Source organism: Grus americana, chromosome 3 (genome assembly GCF_028858705.1).
Source record: "Grus americana isolate bGruAme1 chromosome 3, bGruAme1.mat, whole genome shotgun sequence".
Classification (NCBI taxonomy): Eukaryota; Metazoa; Chordata; class Aves; order Gruiformes; family Gruidae; genus Grus; species Grus americana.
In genome coordinates, this window is record NC_072854.1 from 102,889,055 (window position 1) to 102,913,305 (window position 24,251).

General features: G+C 37.3%; 1 protein-coding gene across 1 annotated transcript in view; it reads right to left on the minus strand.

Annotated features, from left to right (window-relative positions):
- Positions 1-24,251, minus strand: part of USH2A (usherin) — a 395,461-nt gene that overhangs the window by 356,302 nt on the left and 14,908 nt on the right. Inside the window, exons 3-4 of the mRNA XM_054821392.1 lie at positions 2,997-3,126; positions 1,762-1,825 (exon numbers count right to left, since the gene is read on the minus strand). Coding sequence (XP_054677367.1) covers positions 1,762-1,825; positions 2,997-3,126 — 194 coding nt within the window. The remainder of the gene's footprint in view (positions 1-1,761; positions 1,826-2,996; positions 3,127-24,251) is intronic.

The window sequence follows — 24,251 nt, forward strand, 5'->3', positions numbered from 1 at the left end:
CTCTGGTTGCTTCTTACACCCCATGTCAAAGCCACTGAGTCACTTTAGTTTCCTCTGACATCAGCAACTGAAACACATAGGTAGGTAGGTAGGCAAGCAGATAGATATATGAACAACATGGGCAGGTTACCTAAACCTTTATCTGCTTATCTCTGGTCTAAAAGAAGGATTTTGTGAGCCTAGAAGATACTGAATTTTTAAATTAAAAAACTCTTATTTTTCCCATTTTCCTACTTTATCAGTAAGAACAGGATTTTCGTATACTTATTAAGCAAATAAATACTTGGTAGCTACCACTACAAATTGCACAGAACCCAAAGTTACAGGACCTTTTATAGCCATAGACTTAAATTGACTGACATGCAGGCAAGACTTTCCTTCGCAGTTTATCCTAGATAAACATTTTGCACTAAGTTATTTGTGGATATAAAACTACATCTACAAAGACATCATTAGGTCACAACACTTTGCAAAATACCTTATCTTTCAATTTTTAAACTTTATTCATTTCACTGACTTAAATTGTAGTTCAAAAGATTTGACAAGCATTGCTCTGAAAGAATACAACCAACATGATTTTCATATAAGTTGGAATTCAGATTCATATTAATACTTTAAATTCATAGGAGCTCTGCTCATTGTGATGTCCTGCAGACAGCCGAGCTCCTAGGAAACTGCTCTACATCTTATTGAAAGACTATCATTAAGTAGCCTTAAGGTCTGCAGTCACGAGTGTCATCGCGTGTAGCCTACCCAGAAGCACCACGCAGACAAATAGGACCTGACTACTTCTGGCCAGCTTGAATTGACTAGATTAATCCAGCATGAGCTGGATAACAAAGGTAACATTTCTTTGTAATGTGCTAGGAAGGGAGGCTGGAGGGCAACAGAAATTGCAGTGGCAACCGTAATTTGGCCTCAGGGATGGAGGAAGTCAAAGCAATTGCCCAGGGCTATGTGGGCCAAGCTAGCAAAGTCATTGGCAGCTTATGGTAACAATCTAATATAGAAAGCAATGAACAGTTAAGACAATAGCACCTCAGGGTAGGGGTGCGTGTGTGGGGTGGGGCGAGTCTCAAGAATACCCGGCATGGACATCCGATACCATGGGGAAGCTGAAACCAGGAACTGCTATGCACAGGAGCCAAGCTCGCAGCCACAAAGCCAGTGTGCTGATCAGTTGGAGTGCCTGTCCTCTTCACTTGGATCACTAGTATTAAAAGTGGTCTCAACTGGACTGGCCCGCTGTGCTCCCTTCCTCGCCCTGCAGTTTACACGGAGCTCTGAGAAAGCTTGGCAAGTCTCATCCAGCAGGAATAAGCTTATCAGCACGTACTATTATGTCAGAATCATGAGCCGATAACACCTAGATAGTTTATAAGCATTGAAATCTAGCAACTGGATCTACTCTCCACAAGAACACTAGGGTCAGGTTGTAACCGGGACAAAAAATAACAAGGAAAGCATGTTTATTAGCGAGTGTTGAGTTTCACTACATATGTGCTACATATACTACTACGTTATACTACCTATATTTAAGCAATAGTTCAACAGCAAAACTATTAAGTTGTTGAATTTATTTTAACTCAAGATTTTTTAGATTAAAAGTCATCTTTGAAGTGAGGTTCAGTAAACCACATCATAAGCAATCATCTAAAGGAGACAACAGAAAAGCACTATATTTTGGGAAATAAACATAGTTATCTAATCTTTCTTCTCACCACACTCCTATTTTTTTTTACCAAAATAAAGGTTCTTTACCTGTTTGTAAGTGCCACTGGGTAAAATCGAAAATCTTGCATTCTTCCAACAAATTGCTCTAAACCTAAGAAAATATACTATAAGTAAGTAATTTATGGAGCAGAAGGCAGCTTTGCACTGCATGAGAGCACCTTTAATTCAGTACTCAGAGATCTCTCTTGCACAATTACCCCTCCTGAATGAAACCATCTTGGACCTGGACAAAACTATAGAGGGCAGTGACTTAATTTTTTTGATAAAAAAAGAATGATTTATAACAACTTTATAAGAACATTTTGTACCTATCTCTTTTCTGATTAGAGAGGTGGCACAAGGATCGGCTCATTAGACAGAAGTAATGAGCCAGACCATGTGCCACCTCTAATTAGAGAAGAGATACAGTAGGTACAACTGCACCTATCAATTTATGCAATAAAGATAAAAAGCATTTAAAAATATTCTTTTCTTTTATATATTTATTAATTATCAAGTATTCAGAATCAAAACCACAACAAAACACATTTCCAAATACAAGCTTTAAGAAACAGGGCACAGAACTACTTTCTTGCCCAAGAGCACAGTAAAGTTGTTTAAGTGACATATAGTTATATTTAGGAGTTAGCTTCAAATTCTGCATGTTCCTGAAGAGCAGTAGTCAGTGTTCTTACATCTGCAGAGCCAATAATTTGTGGAAAGCAACAAAACATCCCCCAGCTGTTCTGCAATAATCATGTCATGCTGTAGTATCATATAAAATTCTAGATGTAGATGAAAAGTAACACTAACAGGCATTACTAGAGGCTGAGGGATTCTCATTCAGCTAGTGGTTTACTTGAGTGTTGACAGAACTGAAGAATATGAACAGCCAGAAATCTTCAGCTCTATTCCTGACTCTGGAGAGGAGTGTAGTCTAGTGGCCATGCACAATCCCATTCTGAAATAGTTTCATATATTTATTCAGAAAAACTATGACTATAAATTAACAGAATGTGTCACTTTACAGACCTACATTTTGGAGAATGCAGGAGAACCTACCTACATGCAGTAACACAGAGTAAGTTATAAACCTACAAAACTTCTATCTTTCAGCCAATCTTTTATGAAAGTTAATTGTACAATAGGAATTTTCTCCTGCAGGAAATTACTTTGCAGCATATAGATAACTTAAAATGACTCACACACGGTTTTTTAACCACATGGTGCACATGTTATTTTCAATATTCCAGTGCATTCCAGTAAAATACTACAAGATTTACCTGTGAAACTTTGTCCAATTCGCAGTGTACCGTCAGCATCTGCAACTGTTCCCACAAGAATCCTTGAATCAAAAGGTGTGTTGTCATCTTCCCAGCCATTCAAGAAGAAATTAATTCTGCTGTGATGCACCTATAGCATCAACGCAAACAGACAAACACACACTTCATTATGCAATCACTAAATTCTCTATATGTTGTGTCTATCACTGATTAACCACTAACATTACTTTGACCTACTTGCTGTGTATCTTTATTTTCAGCGCCTACTGAGAGCAGATACCTCTTTTCCATCCATTAGTAATCCAGTTAAGATCATCACTCAGATGCACAGAGTATAACATTTCTACAGTGGTTAAATCAAAGAAGAATCTACGGTACAGTGATCTGGTGGGGAGGGGGAAGAGAGGAAAAGGAGAAGGGTCTGTTTCACAAGGTACAAGGCTGGTTACAGCTACTTCACCACTTCAGGCCATGGGCACGTTATAGCTGTCAGAGCTCTTCTCATACACATCAGCTCATACAGGCCTGAAGGGGCTATCTACCATACTCAGGGTAACCAAATGCAGCACATTTCAACCAGGCCTCTAACACCCCTCCAAAATGCCTTCCTAACCCCAGCATGTTTGTTTCTACAAGGGCTGAAAGGAACGGTAGAGGAACTGGCTACATCTGCTTTACACCCAGTGGGTAATTCCCTTACATCAAGGGAACCCTTGGCTAGGAATATGCACTCAGCCAGCACCCCAGGGTACCGTTTTCTGCAAGCCTTCCCTTCCCTGCCAATTCATTTTAAATTTGAGCTAACGTTCATAGAAATACTTTATGGCATTCTCCCAGCTCCACAAAGTCACAAGATGCTGAGCTTTTAACAAAGTACTTTTTTGTATTAAGAATTCTCATGTTTAGGTTACATAAAATTAGGAAAAAACTTTAATGATATGGGATTGCCTGACAACCTTCCATATTATGAAATTCAATACTCATTTAAAAATTACAGACATATACAAAATGAAAACTAGAGGCATTGTGGCTACAGTCAGTTTCCCATTAATGAAGTTAATGATAGAAATTAAGTTCAATTTATTCAAAACTTTTGAACACTGTTGAATTGCTTACTGAACAAACTTAATCTCATTTATTTCAGAAAGTAATTTATTTGCAAGACTGAAATTACTTGAATTTTAGCAATATTTAGCTTGCATAAGGCTTATTTCACATGAGAGCTTCATAGCCTTCAGATTTTGAAACATTGTTTTGTTGTTGCCAATTTACAGAGTGCTATTTCCACTGTGCAGATATGGACGCCTTGTGAATCCTGTCTACAGAGGCCAAATAAAACTAGAGTGCTTTAGCCTGTCTTGATACCCATGCTAATCAAAACAAACCTGGAATAATTGCTTCCATAAGAATAATATTTATGTGAGGACAAACAAAAGGTTTACAAGCCAGAATAGTTTGTTGCAAAGAGGGAAAGCCAGAACCTGAAAAAATATCAATTTGAAAACCACAATATAAGCACTCACAATGTTATTCCACCAATAAAGTCTTTCAAATTTCAGACCAAGATAAACAGACACAATTATCTATAAATCTGAGCTCAAATTTCAGCATCAGTGCCTCAGGCAACATGAGTCTATCAGTATTTTAAGAAAGAAAATATGAAATGAGATGCAGATTTTTGTTTGGATTTTTTTTTATTCAGGCTTCACACAAAATTGTACAGATGATTTTTTTCTCCTTAAACTGCACTTTCAAACACACAGATGCATACTGAGCTCTGTTGCCATTTCCAGATTCAGTCAATATTTCCTAAATTTAGACAGCAATATTTATTGCCCTTCCACTGATGGAAATTTGAAGGCTATTATCATAATTACTAAGGCTTAAGATTTGTTCAAAAAGTTATTGCATATGAGTTTCGCCACTCAAAACACATCTCTCCATTTTAAATTATCCTTTGTGTTGACACATCAATGACCTAAATACAACAGTTTTTTATTTAATTTTAATTCAAAGCCCTCTAAACATCTGATCCCCTATTTGCAAGAGCCTAAGTATATGTGTATACTGTGGTTACATCGCATTTTTTTTCCTGCATCACATTTTTTACAGCCTGTTACTGTCATTTGGTGTTTGACTGTTATCATCATAAAAGATACAGGCTTTTCTACTTTGTTATTTGTAGCATTATCTCATGTTTTACAACATCTTTGCACAACATGCCCGCACATGAAATATAACTAGTGAAAAGTTCTCAGTGGTATTAATGCATAAAAAAGAATGTGGTTCCATCTCTACTGTCTTTACCCAGCCAAAAGCTGATGAACAGCCAATTTTCCTTTATCACATTAGCACAGCCATGAGGGAAACACATTTGTTCTAGTCAGCTACACTAAAGATACTATTACCAATCTAACATATACATGTTTTATATCAGCAGTATTCTCAGAGTATGAGGGAGCCAACAATATATTAACACTAGCATGACAGTTTATTTAAGAAAAGAAAATTGTCTCTGTAGAGGGACAGAAGTTAGAAATGTATGGCTAAAGCTCAGTGTCACTGGTCTAATAAAGGTAATAATTCTTAAGCTTGCTTTATAGCAGGTAACACTCCTGTGGCAGCTCTGTCATATCATTCAAATAAAAATGTTGTCTTTTACAAGTTTAAAAGTACCTTTATTTTTAGTCAGATATGAAGCATGTTTCCGCTTTCTTGTTTTCGCTCCAAAACATTTGTAAGTGGAATTCAGAAGTGGGTGCACTCGCCCCCATCAGCTCCTTGCAAACTTACCCTCTCAGCTGCAGCTTCTATGGGACCCGATTCTGCCTCCCCCAGTGGTAAGCAGAGCGCTCACCTCCATGCACCCCTACTAAAATCAGTGGGGCTATTTATGACTTAGGAGTGACAGAATCGGGCCCTAAATGGCCAGGTATTTTTACTTGTTGAAAAGAGGTGACTAACAACAATTTTAAATCTCCCTCCCCCCTCCCCCACCACCAATCTCTTTGTATTAAATAGGATTTAGAATAGTTGGGTTTAATATAGCACATCCCCAAGGTAGCCCTAAGCACTTTACAATGCTGAATTGGATATCAGTAGTGCAGTGACTGTGTAAGGCAAAGGCAGCAGTCATTATGCATTTGGCAGTAGCTCAATGTAATGATCCCCCTGCTGGTTATTAAAGGGGGTATGAATATCTGACATGGGAGGAAAATGTAGGAGGGAAACCATGTGTGGTATAAAAAAAAAAAATCCCAGCGGCTCTCCACTGTGGGAGGAGAGGAATGTCGCAAAGTTTGGTGTCGGTTTAGACTAAGCTAAATAAGAAGGCTGGCACCGAATCGGCTGTTTGATGTGGTTATTTAAGGTCTCCCGACCATTACCATTAAATTGCATACAATACCACAGAAATAAAAGATGAATTTCACTTCTGACTAGGACAACAAGATTATTCCCCTGAAGTCTTTAATTAGTAACGTTCAATAGGAATTTGTCCCAAGAGAGAAACAGGAGATGGGAAGGAAAGGCTGGCCTCACGGTTGTGCAGAGCATGGGACCAGAAGCCTGGGACATCAGCGCTCTAATCCCAGCTCTGAAACCATCTCTGCCTCCCGTGCTTCCCCATCTGTCAGATACTTAGCAAATCACCTCACAGGGAGGTGGCAAGGATTAGTTACTAAGATAAATTCACCCTGCAACTACATTAGCCTCTGCCAACGCAGAGCCTAATACCAATTCCAAGCAACGGAAAATCCATTTGACGGTGAACCGAGATGGTGAAAGATATCCATAGTCTTTCCTCTAATAGCATTCTTGTTATGATCCAGAAGAGTTTCAAAGATGAGAGGTGCTGGGCCAATGAGCTGATAGGCAAGTTCCTTCAGTGCATCCCGAATGAAGCTTTTATGGTCCTCCGTCACGAGCAAATTGCCCATCAGAGTCAGCAATACCAAATGCAGTAATTTCCTACCTAGGAAAAATTCCCTGCCCTATGGGTCACTGTAGTGCAGAATGAAGGAGGACACACCGAAGCACCAGCTAGTGCTTATAAAATGAGATAGGGACAGAAAAGGCATTACAACTGTTTATTTTCTCACCTAATGATCTGTTCTATTCTGACGCTACCCATGGAAACATAATAATGACATTTAACATGAATTTTGCCACTTGGTTTGGATCAGGCAGAGCTGTCAGGTAAACAAAAGCCAGTTTTTTTCATGTATTAACTGCTAACAGAAACTTCCACTATATCACAGTAACCCATATGGCAAAAATGAAGCACCACAACCAAGTACTGCACTTCAAAGTTGTACTGGCTAAGACTGAGGGACTAACTATGGCAAAAAGCAGAAGCAGGGGAATGTGTAGGAGCATGGTAAGCATGTATGATACCGCTCCTGAATAGTCTTTGAACCTCAAACCACTGGCAACTCAGACTTCTTCAGCCAGGCATGGTTTCTGTGCATGTAGTGGCTTTCCATGATTTTTGTATAGCTGCTCCTTGAATGCAAAAACTTGTATTTCCCCCAAAGACACTCACTGTGTAGATTAATTCAAGAATGCCACGGGTTTTTCTCTCTTTTTTTTAAGTCTTGAAATGTAGTGTTATCTATAATATATAATGGTATAATAAATGTAGAAATAAATAGTATAACAGGTACAAATAAACAGTATAACAGGTACAAAAATATTTAGTATTTCAATAAAAATTATCAATAGGCTTTCAAAAAAAGTCTAATATTCCTCTTCATTAACACAGAGGCAGAACATATTTGGAGTTTCAAGTAAAAGACACAGTTATATTGATTCCCCTTTTTTGAGCTACAATGGCACTTCCCAAGCCAAAGCCAATTTGAGGGGAATTCTGAGACCCCAATGTACAAAGTTTTGACTTTCAGGTAATAATACACACGCATATTACATCACAACATACATGTGTGATATTCAGCACATTTAAGCAGCATACGCTTTTTCTTCACACCCATTAATCATCCTGTCATCAAAATGTCCTGTTATATAAAGGCAACTGAGACAATTTTAGTCTCTTCCATGTAGAACTGAATTGCATCATTTCCACCAAAATAAACGAAGTGAATTCTTCTTCCGTAGACAATATGATCTTTTTGCATTAGTAAGATTTTTCCATTAAGAATAAGTCCTAATACTACCCGCATACCTTGTGCAAAATTATTTCTAATAAATAAGATAGGAAGAAGAAACATGGAAAAGAATCCTTTATGTTCCATTAAAAAAATAATAAAGAATACCTAAAGATATCATAGCAGAGCTCAAGATCACTAACCAGAGATCAAAACTCCACTGCACTAAATACCATACAACCAACAGATGCGGTAGACCTCCCCAAATTTTTAGCATTTATAATTATTATATGTTTCAAAGACCTTCCTGTTTTTTAGTAAGTACAATCTTTACCTTTAGGTTATCTTTCCCACTATTTAATGGCGCAGGAAAGATTTATTAAAATATTGCAGATAAATTAAGGGGAGTTATTTCAAGACAACATTAATCTCTTTTACTGGTTAAATATACACTCTTTTTACTCTTATTCATCATAGCTTCTAGTAACTATAAAATACAATTTAATCTTAAAGTTTCTTCTCATCATCTATTGTTTTAATAATTGGATCACAGTGTCTGGCAAGACAGATGAAGAAATCAGATGGATTTCTTCCCAGATTTGCAGGCCATAAACAAGGAGTTCCACAATAGACAGAACTCTGGCACCAAAAATGAAAGAAAAAATCATCTTTCCAGTCATTCAAGCCAAATTATACCAACCCTGGCCTATTTAGTTATCCAGCCAACTTAGTGATGGCAAACACTTCAACTGTAACTTCAGCTCTTAAGGTTATTTAAGCCATCAAAGAAAGTCTCAGATGGCAGGGACAGAAATGACCCACATATAAAACAAGGACAAGAACCAAAAATTTATCTTCAGATAAATGCTAGGACATGGAATACATTCCGGTAAACTTAACGGACAGCACTGTTTTCACATAAGATGAAAAAGAATCAGTTTAGGGATCTATGATGTGTACCAGACAGTGAACAAGATTCTTCAAGGTATCTGCAAACTAAAATTAAAAAAATGCAAGCTAATTTTTAAGTTAAAAATGCAAATTTAGCTAGCTAAAAATACCAGCTAAATTTAAAAAATAAATACAAATTAAAACACAAATTCTGTTTCTCAAATGTAAGAAAACAACCAGATTCTCCTCCAAATAAGTGAACAAAAAATAAACTGTAAGAAAACTAAAATACTAAACCAAGTCTGTATTAGTATTTCCTTTAAATAAGCTCTATTTGCACAGCATGTGGTTTCTCAGAAATAATTTTATAATAATAAAGAAGGTGATACGCAATATGAAGAGCAATTAGGTAGCTATACAATTTACCTGTATGGCATTAAAAAGAGATGTTCCATTTATTTTCCAGATCAGCAAACTGACAGAAATGACCCCTCCCCTTAGTTGCTATAAAAGCTAAAGCAACTCCAGAATCAATAGTTACACAGGCTTTACAGAGATGTAAATGAAAGCAGAAGTTAGCATAAATGATTTGCTTAATCATTCAGAAATAACGAGAAATCAGAGATTATGAGAAATCAGAAAATGCGACTCATCCAGCTCAAAAATTACTACACAACGTACTGTTACAATTGCTTACCATCACTTAATTTGGTATCATTCTTATAAAAGTTGCTACCTGAACGTAGCTTGCTATCTATTAAAATAACCAAGATTCAGAAAACCTTTTTTTCTTCTAAACGTATTGCAGATTTGTTGCATCAGGAACTTTTTCAATGACTTCATTCTATAGAAACAGACAGTGTATTAACACATTTTCTCCCAAGGTGAGAAAACAGATTAAGGTTATGACCAAAATGACAGGCCCATGGCTTCCTTGAATACTTTAATAGAGTCAACAAATCAACAGTGGTCACTGATGACAACATATGAAGGAAGACAATAGATGGACGGAGGGGAATTAGTGATGCTGCTATAATGGTCTAATCAGAAACTTGAGCATAAAAATCTTTTTCACCTTCAACCTGTCTAAATATGCTCTTTTTGCCTGCTTGTCTAAAGATATACGGCATATTCTACCACAGGGGGACATGTGGGTTCACATCTCTAATCAGCGAAAGCAGGTGTGAAACAGAAGCGTGAGAGTTAATAAAAGATACAGTAAAGGGGTTTTGCATATCAAAGAGATGAGACACACACGGGTATGTATTTCAGTATTTTCTTGCATAATTGCAAATCTTGCTGAAGCTGCAGTTACAAAGGCTTCCACACAGCTTTAATATTTCGTAAGTGAATTTCTGTATAGAGGAAAGGTCAGTCATACGGACTTAAACAACACAAAGCGGGCAAATGGAATTCTGGGGAAAAAAATAGGATGAAACCATTAGCATGAACCCAAGTTTACTTTCAGCTGTGATTTAAGCAGAACTAATGACCAAAACCCACAACACTGCATTTTACATACTTTTAAAAATCTAGGCATCTATGTGTCCCTAAATTGATGCATTGGAAATGGCAGACAACTTCCTGCCACAATTCAACACCTTCCTTCACTGAATAAGTTACAGAATTTCCACATCTGGAACATCCATCTCAAAGGCTCCTTTCCTATTCCCAGTTCTGCCTTATTCTTATTTTGCATTATTCTAAAAAGGAGAAATAAAAATTAGTAATCTACTACACTTACATTTAGCTTTAAAAAAAAAAAAAAACACAAAAAATGTAGTGAATATAGGTGGGAGCAGATTCCATGCCCCCAAGGACTATTTTTCTCAATCATTAATACAAACAGGGAACAAAAACTGTTTATCCCCAAAATTCCTCTACTCCTCCTAAGCCTTCAGGTAATCTGTGAGCCAGGTTTTGACTGTTTTGGAAAATAAAGAGGTGTGGTAGTTTCCACAGCTTAACCTCTGCAGATGCGTCAGGATTCCACGCCGCACTCAACCACCCCCTACTCCACATATTATTCCCTGGCACTGGTGCACAGCCTGCTTTGTACAGTCTCACAGTGCTTATCTCTCCTTACGACATACCACATCCAGCCTAACCCACATTTAAAATCTTCACTGAATAGATAATTCAGGAATAAGCACTATCATACATTTTTGTAGTGTAAGTACATTTTGGCAGTGATGACATTATTGCTAGGGATGTTTGGGCAGATGTCTTACATACATCAAAATCCCCCTTGCTCCCCCGTGTCCCCGAGACAAAGCTTATAACCCTAAGATAAAAAAAAGTGTTCCCTTTTAGTCTTTTGCTCTTTGCATTTTAATTTTTTTTTATTTGGAATGAAAATTGAGACAACACAGAGGGAACTTGGCACATGTAAATCTTGGCAAGAGATAATGATTTTATGTAGCAAACGCATGAGAACAAGAATATGTCAGGAGGAATTTGTCTGGGATCTTGTTCTCAAACAGACCAAAAAAGATGCTCATCACCATGTTAATAGAGACGGGGGATGGGGGGAGGAAGGGGTGTGGAAATTAAAGAATAATATCCACAAGGACAAGCCAGCTCAGATAATTTATCTGCATAACACTTGACAGATACCAGTAAAAACTTCCTGAGTTTGCCAGTGAGCTTGGTGTTGCCTCAGCTAGAACCCTGTCTCCATTTCAAATGGATTTCTCGTTCTTACCAAGTTCAGGAGAAAAGGAGTACTACCTTATAGAGCCATTACAGTTGCGTAAAATCTTCAATGATGTTTTCAGAGTGTTTGCTCATTACCTTATAGCAAATGCAAAAGATACATATGTAATAAATGTTATTTTACCCACTATTATTAAATTACTTTATTCACATTTCTAAACTCCTGTGTTTCCATATTCAAATCATATACTACCCTCAAAAATGGCAAAAATTGAAGTTTTTAAGCTTAAAGAACTCTGCATGTCTGGGTGAACCCAAACCTACTACCCACCCCTCTCTATATCAAAAGTTGCTTTGAAGCAACTTGGCTACAAGCTTGAAGGAAAAGAGGACAAGAAGTAGATGCAAGCCGCAACCCTGGCATCCATGTAGGTTTCAATGTGATGCTTTTCACACTTCTTTGGTTCCCAGGCCACAGAGCATTTTACAGGAAGAAAACAAAGAGGGCTTGGGGCCATTCATTGCAACTACAGACTTAAGCATGGTCAGGGACTTTATATAACGATGATTTTAAAAAAGAAAGTGCTTATCTTCTCATTCACGGGTAGGGAAAATTCCGTTACTTGCAACCATTCTGTCATTTTTCAGACGGAAGCCATGCCGATGCAATTCTAGGCTGAGATTGATTATCTAATTGTAGCCAAAACCATAAAGTCAACTCTGCCCTTTCACCAGAGCATGCCAGTCTAGCCAAAATATGCAACTACAAATGTTTTAATTTACTAAGTATTTTTAGCTCATTCATATCAGAACTCAAGGATGCCACAATTCCTGTTCTTCACTGAGAAAAAAGTAAAAACTTCAAAATCTCCCTTTTATCACCTGTAAATTCTATAGAAAAATCACCTTCAGCCTTTAAAAACAGGAACTGAAGTTGTGAGTGAATGGATATGGTATACGCACAAGCTACTTGGCATGAAATCACTGAATTTCTCTTCAAAATCAGGATGCTACTTCGAGCCTGCACAGTGAAAAGGTTTGAAATAATTCGGAAGTTTAATTCTTCTTCAGCATGCTCCAAATGAAGTTTCAATATACTTAAGTTCACCATAAGCAGGATCAACTAACTGAATCAGTGAATTAAACTGTATTTTAACCCAGACTATTTTAGGACTTGTCATGATTTAACTCAGCCAGCAGCTAAAACAACCACACAGCCGTTCGCTCACTTCCCCACGTGCACAGTGGCATTGGGGAGAGAATCAAAAAAGAGGAAAATTGTGGTTTGAGATACGGATAGTTTAATAGGATGGAAAAAGAATAGAATAACAATAACAATGGTAAAAGAATATACAGAACAAGTGATTAACAGCACAATTTTTCACCACGCTCACTAGTTCCTGAGCCATGCCACCTCCTGGCCAAACCCCAGTTATATACTGAGCATGACATCATATGGTATGGAATATTCCTTTGGTCAGTTTGGGCCAGCTGTCCTGGCTGCGTCCCCCTCCCAGCTTCTCAAGCACCCCCCACTTTCTCGTTGGCAGGGCAGTATGAGAGGCTGAAAAGTCCTTGACTGCTGGGCAATGACTAAAACATCAGCGTGTTACCAAATTTATTCTCATCCTAAATCCAAACCACAGCGCTATACCAGCTGCTAGAAAGAAACTTAACTCTATCCCTTTCAAAACCAGGACAGGACCATTACAAGAAAAGATCTGAAAAGATGCCTTTCTTCACAAGATTTATAGGGGATGTGCACACACATCAGTATTTGATGACACCATGCACAATCTTGTTGCAGAATCCAGAGGATTAACTTTCACTAATATAACAGGGTAGCAACATCTGTGTTGAATATATTTTCCTGCAGGCCAGCAAACTGGTAGAATACCAGGAAAACATTCCAAAAGGAATAACACCTTTTCATCTTTGGTTTTATCCTCTTTTTTCTTTCTTTTACTCTTGTTGTTAGACTTTGACAGACACTTTTCCAGGAGCTCCTGATAAAAGAAAATCCTCGATTAGATGGCTTTTAAAATTAAAACTGCCTAAATGGGAAAAAACATTTTTTTTAAAATACTGAAATTGACTCATCACAACATTCTGTCCAGAGATAACATGTGGACTGACTAGTACTTCAGCTGTGAATTTATTTAAAAGTAGACATACACATGCAGTATTAGGAAGGCAAAAACAGGGTATGAAATAAACATAAGGCATCAGCTCTAAGCTCACTGTCAAGAGTATACCAAGGCTTCTAACCACACAGTTCAGCTGAAGGTAACTATCTGTCAAATGTAATCTGTGCAAGTGAATATGCTTAAGCTGGTGCTATGAATCAACTAAAATTGCTTTGGTCTTATTGACATTCAATTGCAAGAAGTTGCAGCTCATCCAGTCCAATAGACATCTGACAACACCAAGAGTGCTTCAGTGACAGAAAGCTTTAAATATAGATGCAACTATCATCACAATACACATGGAACTAAACATTATGATGCCTCATACTGTCTTCAGAAACTGGTCAGTCAGGCATCAGCTGGGTGCCATAAGACCACATGGTCATCCTCTCTGCCTGTTGCCAATTTCTGCAGCTAACAAATCACTGTGACTTAAAAAAAAAACAAGAAAAAGAGGGAATACAGATTGACTGACAGAAAAAGACCACTCCATCTTTCATCACTGTCCCATTAAATCTCTCTCTGAAATCCACTTTTGCCATTATCATCTTTGTTTGCCTTTTAAAAATAAAATGCCAGATCAAAAATTGTTCAAACTGTTGGCTTTTGTTAAGGGCCAGATCTTCAGCTACTATAAACTGCCTTCAGCTTCAGCAATGCCATTGTACACCTGCTGAGATTCAGACCTCTGATATGCTAAATTTACTTTCTTCCTCACAGCTGTTCTTTACACCTTGAAATAAGATGTCTGATAATGTATGTGGGACGCTGGACAATAAAGCATCTTGCATACTGGGTCCCAAAAGACGACCTGATTTGTGTCCTAACTTTACACAAACGAAAGGAACATCACCTGCAGCCATCTATGTGCTTGTTTGACCCTTATCTCAGAGAACTCCTACTATTTCATGGGTAGATGGTCCAGCACAGCATCTTTTTCTAAAAATTTTCATAGACCCCCACTGTATACACGAGTTGTTACATCAACCCACTTGCTTGCTCTCCTCAGCTCCTGCTGCCTCATTCCTTCCTTCACCATACAGTGAATTGAAATCATCCCAGAGCCAAAAACAGATAAAGGAAGTTGGGGAAGAGGAAATGTGTCACCTACATACAGCTTACAGCCATGTTTAAGGGGATGCAAAGTGTAAGTAATGTTGAGGGGAAGGGGAAAGAGACTCACACCCATGTTATGAGCACTCTGAACAGTTATGCCCATGCTCTGAGAAATCCAGTGTACAAAAAACAGAGACTTGAGGAAGAAACCTCATCAGGGGACCACAGTGACAGAACCGTCTTAAAACAGAAGGGCTGGAGAGGATAAAGGGACAGCAGAAGAAATGGTAAAGAACAGCGAAGGGGAAGGAAAAAGCATAAGGTCGGGAGGGGCAAGTTGTCTCTTTGCCTTTCCTTCTTTTGCCTCAGGCCCATATCGGCCTTTCCTTTTCTTGACTTAACTGGGATGAATTTTAATTGCAGCCTCTCTACGTGTTTTATACACTATGTACTCTCTACTTGTGTGGAGTGGATTTCCCATTCATCACAGGATTGCAGGCAAAAATCCCAGGAGCATTTTGCTTTCCTTCAAAGTTAGCTTTGCTAAAATCAATAACTTTAGGGCTGCTTCCTCCACCTAGCACATACCCCCCACCCCACAACCATTTCAAATGTCATGATTTTATGACCATTTGATTTTGTTTCTTATCTCCATATACAGATTTATATTTGCAATCTTTTCATGATAAGTGACAATATTCTATACAGTTTCAATAACAGTATAAAGGCAGCAACCTTACAGCAACAGTGGAAACATGCTCTTATTTGTAGTTTTAACACAGTCAATATCCTAACTGATCTCTAAAAATCTCTCTCCCTACTGTGTCCTCCTCAATACCCCAGCATTCTTCAAATCAAAGTACTGGTTTTCTTAGGGACCTGTTTTATGCCTTAAATATTTTTATTGCTTGGGCTTTTTTCCTGACCACCTGCAAGTCAAGTGCAACAGCCAAAAATTGTACTTACCTTGTATGCAAACCAATGAACTTAGTTTAGAAAGAAGGAAAAAAATAACAAGGGCAGGGGGCAGCAGGGCTGTTTCCTACTGCAGATTGAGTATCATCCCTCAGCAATATTGTTACATGTCTTCCAGCTTTATATTAGCTCTCCCTTCACTAAAACTGTGTATCTTGGCATTTTAAATCCCCCTTCATTTTCCTGGTTGTCTCTCTTATTCCAGTAATATCTTTCTTATCCTTGAAAACATGTCACTCCAATTCAGCAGTCTTATTACATATGCTCCTAGCATTTGTATAAAAGATACTCAGCTTTTCTTTCTGCCCTCCTTTACTTTTCTTTTTCACTAACTCCTACAATGTTAATCCCTTCTCAACGGGAAATGGTTTTCCTTCAATCCAAGTCTTTCTTTTTGTGCATAGATCCACTAGTTCAGCTTGAATTCCCTGAGTAACATTTTTTTTTTTTAAATGGGGGGGGGAGGGGAAGAAAAAAATGGAACCCTGGAGCGCTCCTAAAGGAATTAACTCTCTGTTCAAGAACAAGCATGTATTAATTCATGCTTGTTAATTTGACCCCAGACAGTGAAATCAGAAAGCAACTGGAATGCAAACCTATCCATAAGGTAGTCTACAGGCTTAAGACAAACTCACAGCTATTTCATGAATAAAGACTTCAAGATGCAAAAAAGCAAATAACGGCAAGCAGAAGGATCCAAAATAAGAATCATGTATGTCATTAATTTTTTTGGACAAGGGTAATTGGAGTACTGTGTTAAAAACAGAGTGATATAACCCACACTGTCAATTATCTGATAAACAAGGCCAAAGACAAAGAAAGATTGATGCAAAAAGAGACAGCTTTTGAAATGGTATGTATTTTTAAAGAATTATTTTTTAAATAAGTAAACATTCTTTTAAAATAAACAGTTGAATCAGAGATTAGGGATCCTTCTGTCACACAGTATGCATTCAAATTATGGATTGACAATTTTCATTTAATCTTTTCTTGGCAAGTACTTCACCAGTATTTCAGCACTATGAAGTAATATTAAAATGGTTAACTACAGCTCTGCCACTTTCCACTCCAACCAGCACTGTACCAATGAAAAATATTCTTTACTGTCTATGTCAGTAGAGCTCTATCAATCTATTACTGAATCCTCAGGACAGAATAAACACATCTGGGCAGGGGAGTGGCAGAGAGAACCCGAGAGCTCAAGATTGCAAATACAGATTCTATTAAAAATTAAAGTAATTAACAAATAAGCTTTGCTCTAACTACTATTTTAACCATTGATCAATCTCTGTTCTTTTTACCTGGAAATGTTTAACAAGTGACTCCTGTGTTGCAAATGAGTTCCAAACAATAAAACATAATAGGAGGATCCTAGTCGTCAGATCCAAAAATACATGAAGAACAATTGCTTTCTTGCTGCATAATGACTCTATTTTCCCCAAGTCACAGAACAAATCAGATCCAAGATCTGATGATCGCTACAGTAACATGAAAGGAGACAAGTATTAAGGATTCAACAAGCTGCTTTTTAGCAGCTAAAACAGTTACATAAAATAGACTTGCCAAAATTAATTGAAACAAAAGGTCTGAAAGTACATTTTAGATAATCTCATAACAATGCACAGTTTCCCTCTGCCCCCTCCATTTAAAATACAGCACAACCACTGATTCTGAATTTTCCTGAACTACTTGTAATCATGTAAATTAGGGATGAGATGTAGATGTCAAGTGAAACGTCCCTTCTGAATAAAGTCTCTGTGCTTCACTAGTCAAAGAATAAGCACATACCCACACAAATGAAGGGAGCTGTTACTAATGTACAATTATTAACCCTGTATTACACTATCAGCTGTAGATTAAATCCTAGTCTTTTGAATTGATTATATGTGAAGAATTTTGCACCGTTCAGTACTGGGACTTGTAAGTCATTCCTAAGTTTAATGCAAGAATACGTTGGTTCTACAATAGCTGAACAGCTCTGTTGGGACTAGAAGGTTGCAAATCCATCCGTCTGCCTCTTTTTGTGATGATTTACATAAGAAGAAAGCAATTATTCTTGCCCTCTGAATGCCTTGCCACAAAAGTTCCATGTATCCAGTTAAGGGATTTTTGCAAATAAAGTCTCATCTTTTCTTTCAAGGCTTAGTTTCTCTTCATGGTCAAGGATTCACAAAATTCTGCCTTTGATTCCTTTCATATTCCTCCCAACAACCTTACTTCAGACCCTTCCCTCCTCCTCTCTGCCCTGCTTTCTGCCTTCCATCACAAAGTCCTTTAGAAATGGTCATTCAACTATTCCTTTGTACTGTAACTCTCCTGAACTCTTTTTGATGACAATTCACTGTAAGCTTCAATTTTCATTTTTTAATAACTGCTTTTCTCAAGAGTTACTAAGCATCTTACCAGCAAAGCTTTGCAATAGATCCAAAACTGTGCTGTTAAGTGAACATAGACCAAACCTCCCTTAGAAGGACTGTGTTTTGGTAGCTTATTGTTGGTAGCTTATTTTTGGAAAAAGCTAAAGGAAAAAGTTCATGCAGCAGCTCCCTCAAGCACATTTTATTGGAAACGGGCCAGGAAAGGACTAGGGGAGGATGCTCAGAAAGTTCATAGTGGTTTCCTGTGCACATTAGTATATGGGCCCTGAGTTAAGGCATGGAAAGGCCAGGGAGATTACTGATCAACAGCAAAGATGAGGATGCCAATAAATGCAATTTAAGGAAAAGGATAAAAGCCCTTCAAATATAATAAAATGCACATAGAAGTCCCAGCAGAAGAATGGTAATCCAGTTTACCAACCTGTTATATATACAATTACCTGCCTTACAGACAAGGGGTACATGTCTTGGGCACAAGTAGTAACTTGAAAAGACAGAATATCTACTATCAAGACTCAAGAGGCTCAGAGAGATGAGAGACTTTTTCTGTTGACTAGTCCTGATACAAAGAACCACTAAAGGCCCATGGGACATGGTCATCAAGCTAGAAAGAGAAAGGCATGTATTTCCAAGTACTGAGCATAAATCTTCAGAGTAAGAACTTCAGTGGAAAGAAACAGAAGCTTGCAGTTCTGAAACGTCAGATTAGGACCAATATTGATAGTTTAATCTATGCTGCCACTGAGTATCACATGCTGATTTGCCTACAGGTACAATGATGAACCTCACCAGAAATATAGGCCATCTATAATCACAGTCAATAGCAATGGTACACCTAAACACCACTGGAAAGGAGAGGTTCAAGAAGAAAATATCTTGGCTTTAATTCAGGAGGCAGAAGATGAAAGCCAATGCCACTATTTGAAATGCTGCCAATATCCCAAAGGGTCACAGAAGCAAGGTTGCATGATTCTGCACACAACCAAACAGTGGAAAAACGATTCAGGTCAATTTGGAATTGAGACATTTTTCTCAAATAGGTGGAACCAAAAAGTGCAAGATTCTCCTACACACAAATAGGGCCAGTTTATTTATCAAAACAGGAAAGAAACCAATCAAGTTTAGGAAAAAAAATAACTTTGAAGTATCTAAATCCCCCTAAAAAGTCCTAACTAAGCATGCAGACTGTGACAAAATATATGTAACTTTGAAATCTAGAGCCTAAGATATTTAAACCTGTATGTCAGAAATTATATAGATCATACCACTGAAAGAGTGTTGGTATAGCTTAAAGTTCAAATTTTGACAGGGTGAGCTAACTGTACTAAAAAATACTATAGAAGCTGGTATTCCAGCCCATTTTTTTAAGAAAAAAGAAAAAGCAGCACCTTCAGATTCAATTGGAGATCAGAAAAGCAGTGGGAACAGAAAATACAATTTTCTATTAGCTCTGCACAGATCAAAATACAATGCAGAAATTAAAATTATAGACATGATGCGCAACCAGGTCTTGGAGCAGTTTTTCTGATAATCCATCAAATCAAGTCTATACAGGGTGAATTGGCTGGAAAAGCACATGGATATATATTGTATACTGGAAAAGGCAATATGGCTTTTGTGGAAGGAAATCAAGACTCAACTTTGAGTTCTTTGAAGCAGTTAAGATGCATGTGGAAAAGAAAGAACTGACCACCATAATGTGCTGGCTTTCCCAGAAAGATTTCAAACTTGGTAGAGATTAAATGGCCACATTTCACACAGACAGAAGTTTATCACTAGGTAACTCTGACCTCTGCTATTTAACATTTTTATATAGGCTTGAAAACAGTGGTTAGTGAGGTGAAAAAGGATGTAGTTAATAACTCCAGACAATAAAAGTCAAAGTTTGCTTCAAAGTTACAAAAGGATTTCAAAATTGTTAAGGAACAGGCAATAAAGTAGCAGATTCAATGTGTTAACTACAAGGTAGTATACATGAAAAACTATTCTTAACTATGTAAACATAATTAAGTTCTGAAGCATCACTGCTCAGAAAAAGTTGTCTTATAGTTACTGTAGATAGTCATCCACTAATGAGCAAAATGCTCAATGGCAGAGGAACCACATTCCTTATTGGGAAAGAAATTAAGAACAAAACCACAAAACTTCATTGTTTAGAAATTTATGGTGCGAAGTATCTGGAATAACAAGTGGAGTTCTGACCCAGCACCCCCAAAATTATAATAGTATAACCCCAAAAGTTTCAGAAAAGATCAGTGAGGATGACAAAACTGCAGAATGGCTTCAATATAAGGAGAGATCCAGTTTATAAACAATTATAACATACAATCAGGTTCTATATCCAAAATATCAAATAGCATGAGAATGATAAAGATAAATCAACTGACAAAAAGAAATTGGCAAAAACAAATTAGCAGACAGCAGAGTTAAAATAGGGAACAATTTCATACAGCCATAATTGCATGAGGAGCTCATTTCCACAAGATACTAGCAATACCAACATACAAATTATAAAAAAGAACTAGAATATTAAACTAAAAATAGGTCAGTTAGTGGTTATTCAATACAGTCTAGCTTAAAAAGCTTCAAAAACACTGGTTGTCAGAAAACAGGTCAGTGATGTTTCAAAAACAAAAAAGTTCTTTCTGTGCATCTACTCTTCTTTCATACTCAAAGACAGAGTATCTAGACAGACCGTCAAGCCAACACAGCAGTTCTTAAATGATGCAAACATTACGGCATTATTGAGCTGAGGTATTGGAACAAGATACATGGACAGGAGTTCTTCCTCCTCTTCCACTCCAGAACTTAATACTGTCCAGCTGAGTTGACAAGTTGTTCAGTGCCAGGAAATATTCTTTACATCCATGAGAAAATGATACATGAAGACTTACCAGAAGATTCCTCCTGCGAACTGCCACCAGCATGTATGGATTTTGCATTGTAGGGGATGTACGCATGTAACTTATGTCACCTTCCATTTGCTGGATGCATAGGTGATGATGCAAGACGTACATGAGAGTTCATATCTAAATAATGGATGTTTCATAGGGGACAATCTGAAAGTTTCATCTTCCATTTCTTGATCAGACTTCTGACTTAAGTCTCTGTCTTTAAGCTACAAAAACCTGCACCAAGTGAAGTAATTACTTTTTTTTTTTTAATAACCAGGAAAAGCAGATGCTACTCTATTTGGCTGTACTCATGAAATTTTTAGACTCTTATCAAAAAAGTTACAAGTATCTTGCAAAAACTTCTATGTAGCAACTAGCACAGCATAAAGAGGGAAGGACAATGATTCAATATTTGCGATCCATCTTTACCAGCAGATAAGTTCAAATAAGTTGCCAGTTTTCTGCTCACAGACTGTGCACACCAAGAACTACCTGCTGGAGGACCTTCTGCCCACATTGCATTGGTGTGCTCTAAATGGCGATACTCCAGTGTACAACTTCAAGCTTGGTATCCCCAGAAAGGAATCAAATTCAAGCGTATTGACAATGTTCTTCAGTAACACAAGACTCCAAATAGAAGGCAAACCTGTGTCAAAAAGAGCTCTTCCTGTACACAAAACTGATAATGTAGATGTATCCTGTGACTGGCATCTTAATGTTTTATACCAACAGCTATATCAAGTACATGCAACTACTTCCAATCTCTCAAAGTTTGCTCCCTACACAACTCAAGGGCACACAAACATGCAAACAGAAGAGCAGTAATACAGCTGCAGAAGTGTAACTAACGTTACACCAAGCAATACGTATCTGGGAACCCACTTATAAGTGGTGCACATTAACACATATTTAGGAGATTAGTTCAGAATCAAGGGCTATCTAGATTAAACAATATTTTTTTTGTTTATGTTTCTCCAAGTAGGACTCCAGATTTCTAGCAATCTGAAAACAGTTCATTTCAATGACCACAGTTTAATTCACAGGATGCTGTTAAACAGCACACATCTCTTTCTCTCAGTTCTTCTAACTCCAGCTAAGCAATTTTTACTGTTATTCTTAATATTGAATTTGAACACTTGAAGAACATCTTTTTTCATTACCTTTCAAAACATTCTCCTCTAAGAATTAGGCAATCTACTTTCATATGTTATGACATACTTTTTAGATTCATATGCCACAATATTATATAACAATTATTTTCCAAAAAAAACCCCACCACGCTTAAAAATGATATTTTATATACTGTAACTACAGATGACAGAAATAGGTGTGCTGCATATTACAATGGCCACTAGAAGTTTGATTCACAGCTATTATGCTAAAAAATTATGGTATGCTTAGGAAGACGACTGAAAATTATTTTCCAATAAAAACCCAAAACACCCTACCCCCTCCATGATTCTAGAGTAGCACAGATCATTATTCATCTCTACTCATTTTTATCTAAAAAATAAAATACAAAAAGCAAAAACGTACCAGACACCAAAAATACAACCTTAAGAATTGCAGAATATCTAAGGATTTGAGACTAAGGGAAAGACAGAAGGCAAATCATTCTTAACATAGTGCTTCCACTATTAAAAATACAATTTAATTGGCTGCCACACATTTTTGCATAAGGAAACAAACTTATCATTAAAAAATTGAAACTTGATGGATTTCAAATCTCATCTAAAACTCTCCAGACAAGTCAGGTGTAGCTTCTGCAAACCATTCAATATTACCTCCCTCCTAGCATTGGTCATACAAAGCTTAATTCCATTTCTACTGTATATAATATAGAGTCCAGGCAGACCTCAGTGAGATTTGCATTTGCAATTGAAAAAACATTCACAATTTCCAGAAGCCTAGTCAAGATGGCATTGGCAAAACCTGTATTTTTGGCATTCTCTGAAATTAAAATCTTGGCCCAGATTAAGTCCCTTGTCTTGTGTTCCCAGCCAGCTAGCTGTTAGACTGCAAATCTAAATCTGCAAGAACTTGCCTGAACTCATATTCAGGCAAGAAAGGAAGTAGTTTAAGAGACCGTCTAAGTAAAGAGAAGATAGAGGCATCTAGGAAATATCCCAGTTTCCCAAGGAGCTGAAGCTATAAATAACAAAAAGCTTTCAAATTGACACAGACAGTTGACATCCTAGTACCCATGGACCATGAGAAGAGGCAAGCATCACAGTAGGACTTCTAAATGCAGCACAGCAAGTTACTAATATCAGAGAATCCCAAGCCTACCAGTTCAGCAGCAGTATCTGAATGGCATGCAACCATAGCAGATTAAAAGATGAAGCAGTTGCTGAGCGCAACGCTCATTGTTTCTATGAATGGTTCTCTAAACAGACATTCAAATACATTATACAGACTGTAACGTGTTTTATTTCTGCTGTCTATTGCGAGCATAGCACCAACCGTATGGACAGACTGCTTCCTCCTATATATTTTCAACATACAATTGCAATTAATAGACGAGAAGCTCTAGTATGTAGAAGCAATGCAAACTCTCCCCTCCCTTCTTGGGACTGACAGACTACTCCTGATAGATAGTAAGTGACTATTTCGAACAGAAGATCAAAGTGATTTGTTAATTTTAAATGCTTCCTTGCCTTCTCATGTTCTTACTAAACTTAGGGAATATACAGTTTAAAACACCTAGTATTTAGTAATACATACAGGGAGAGTGTATAGAGTAAATGTTTTTCTCCCTGCTTTTAAGTCTCAGGTTCTTTGCTTTTAATATAAATTTTAAAGTATTCAAAAATTTGTGCAGAAAATAAAAGGATTTCACAAATTGGAAAGGACAAGTTTTCTCTTGATAGTCAAACAGTTATGATGTAAAGCGGTCTCATTAAATCATGAGTACTTTAACCTTTTCTTGAAAGAACTAGAAGATTTAAAGATTTATAAAGAAATTTTGCCTAAACTAGGAAATGACTCATATTTGACATGTATTGAAAAGATAATGCTGATTTCAATAGGCACTCTAAGAGCATTTTCCTCCCAGGAGAGTAATTCAGTCATGGTTACCTCTCCGCATTTAGATTTTAAACTTACTTTCTAAAGCTTT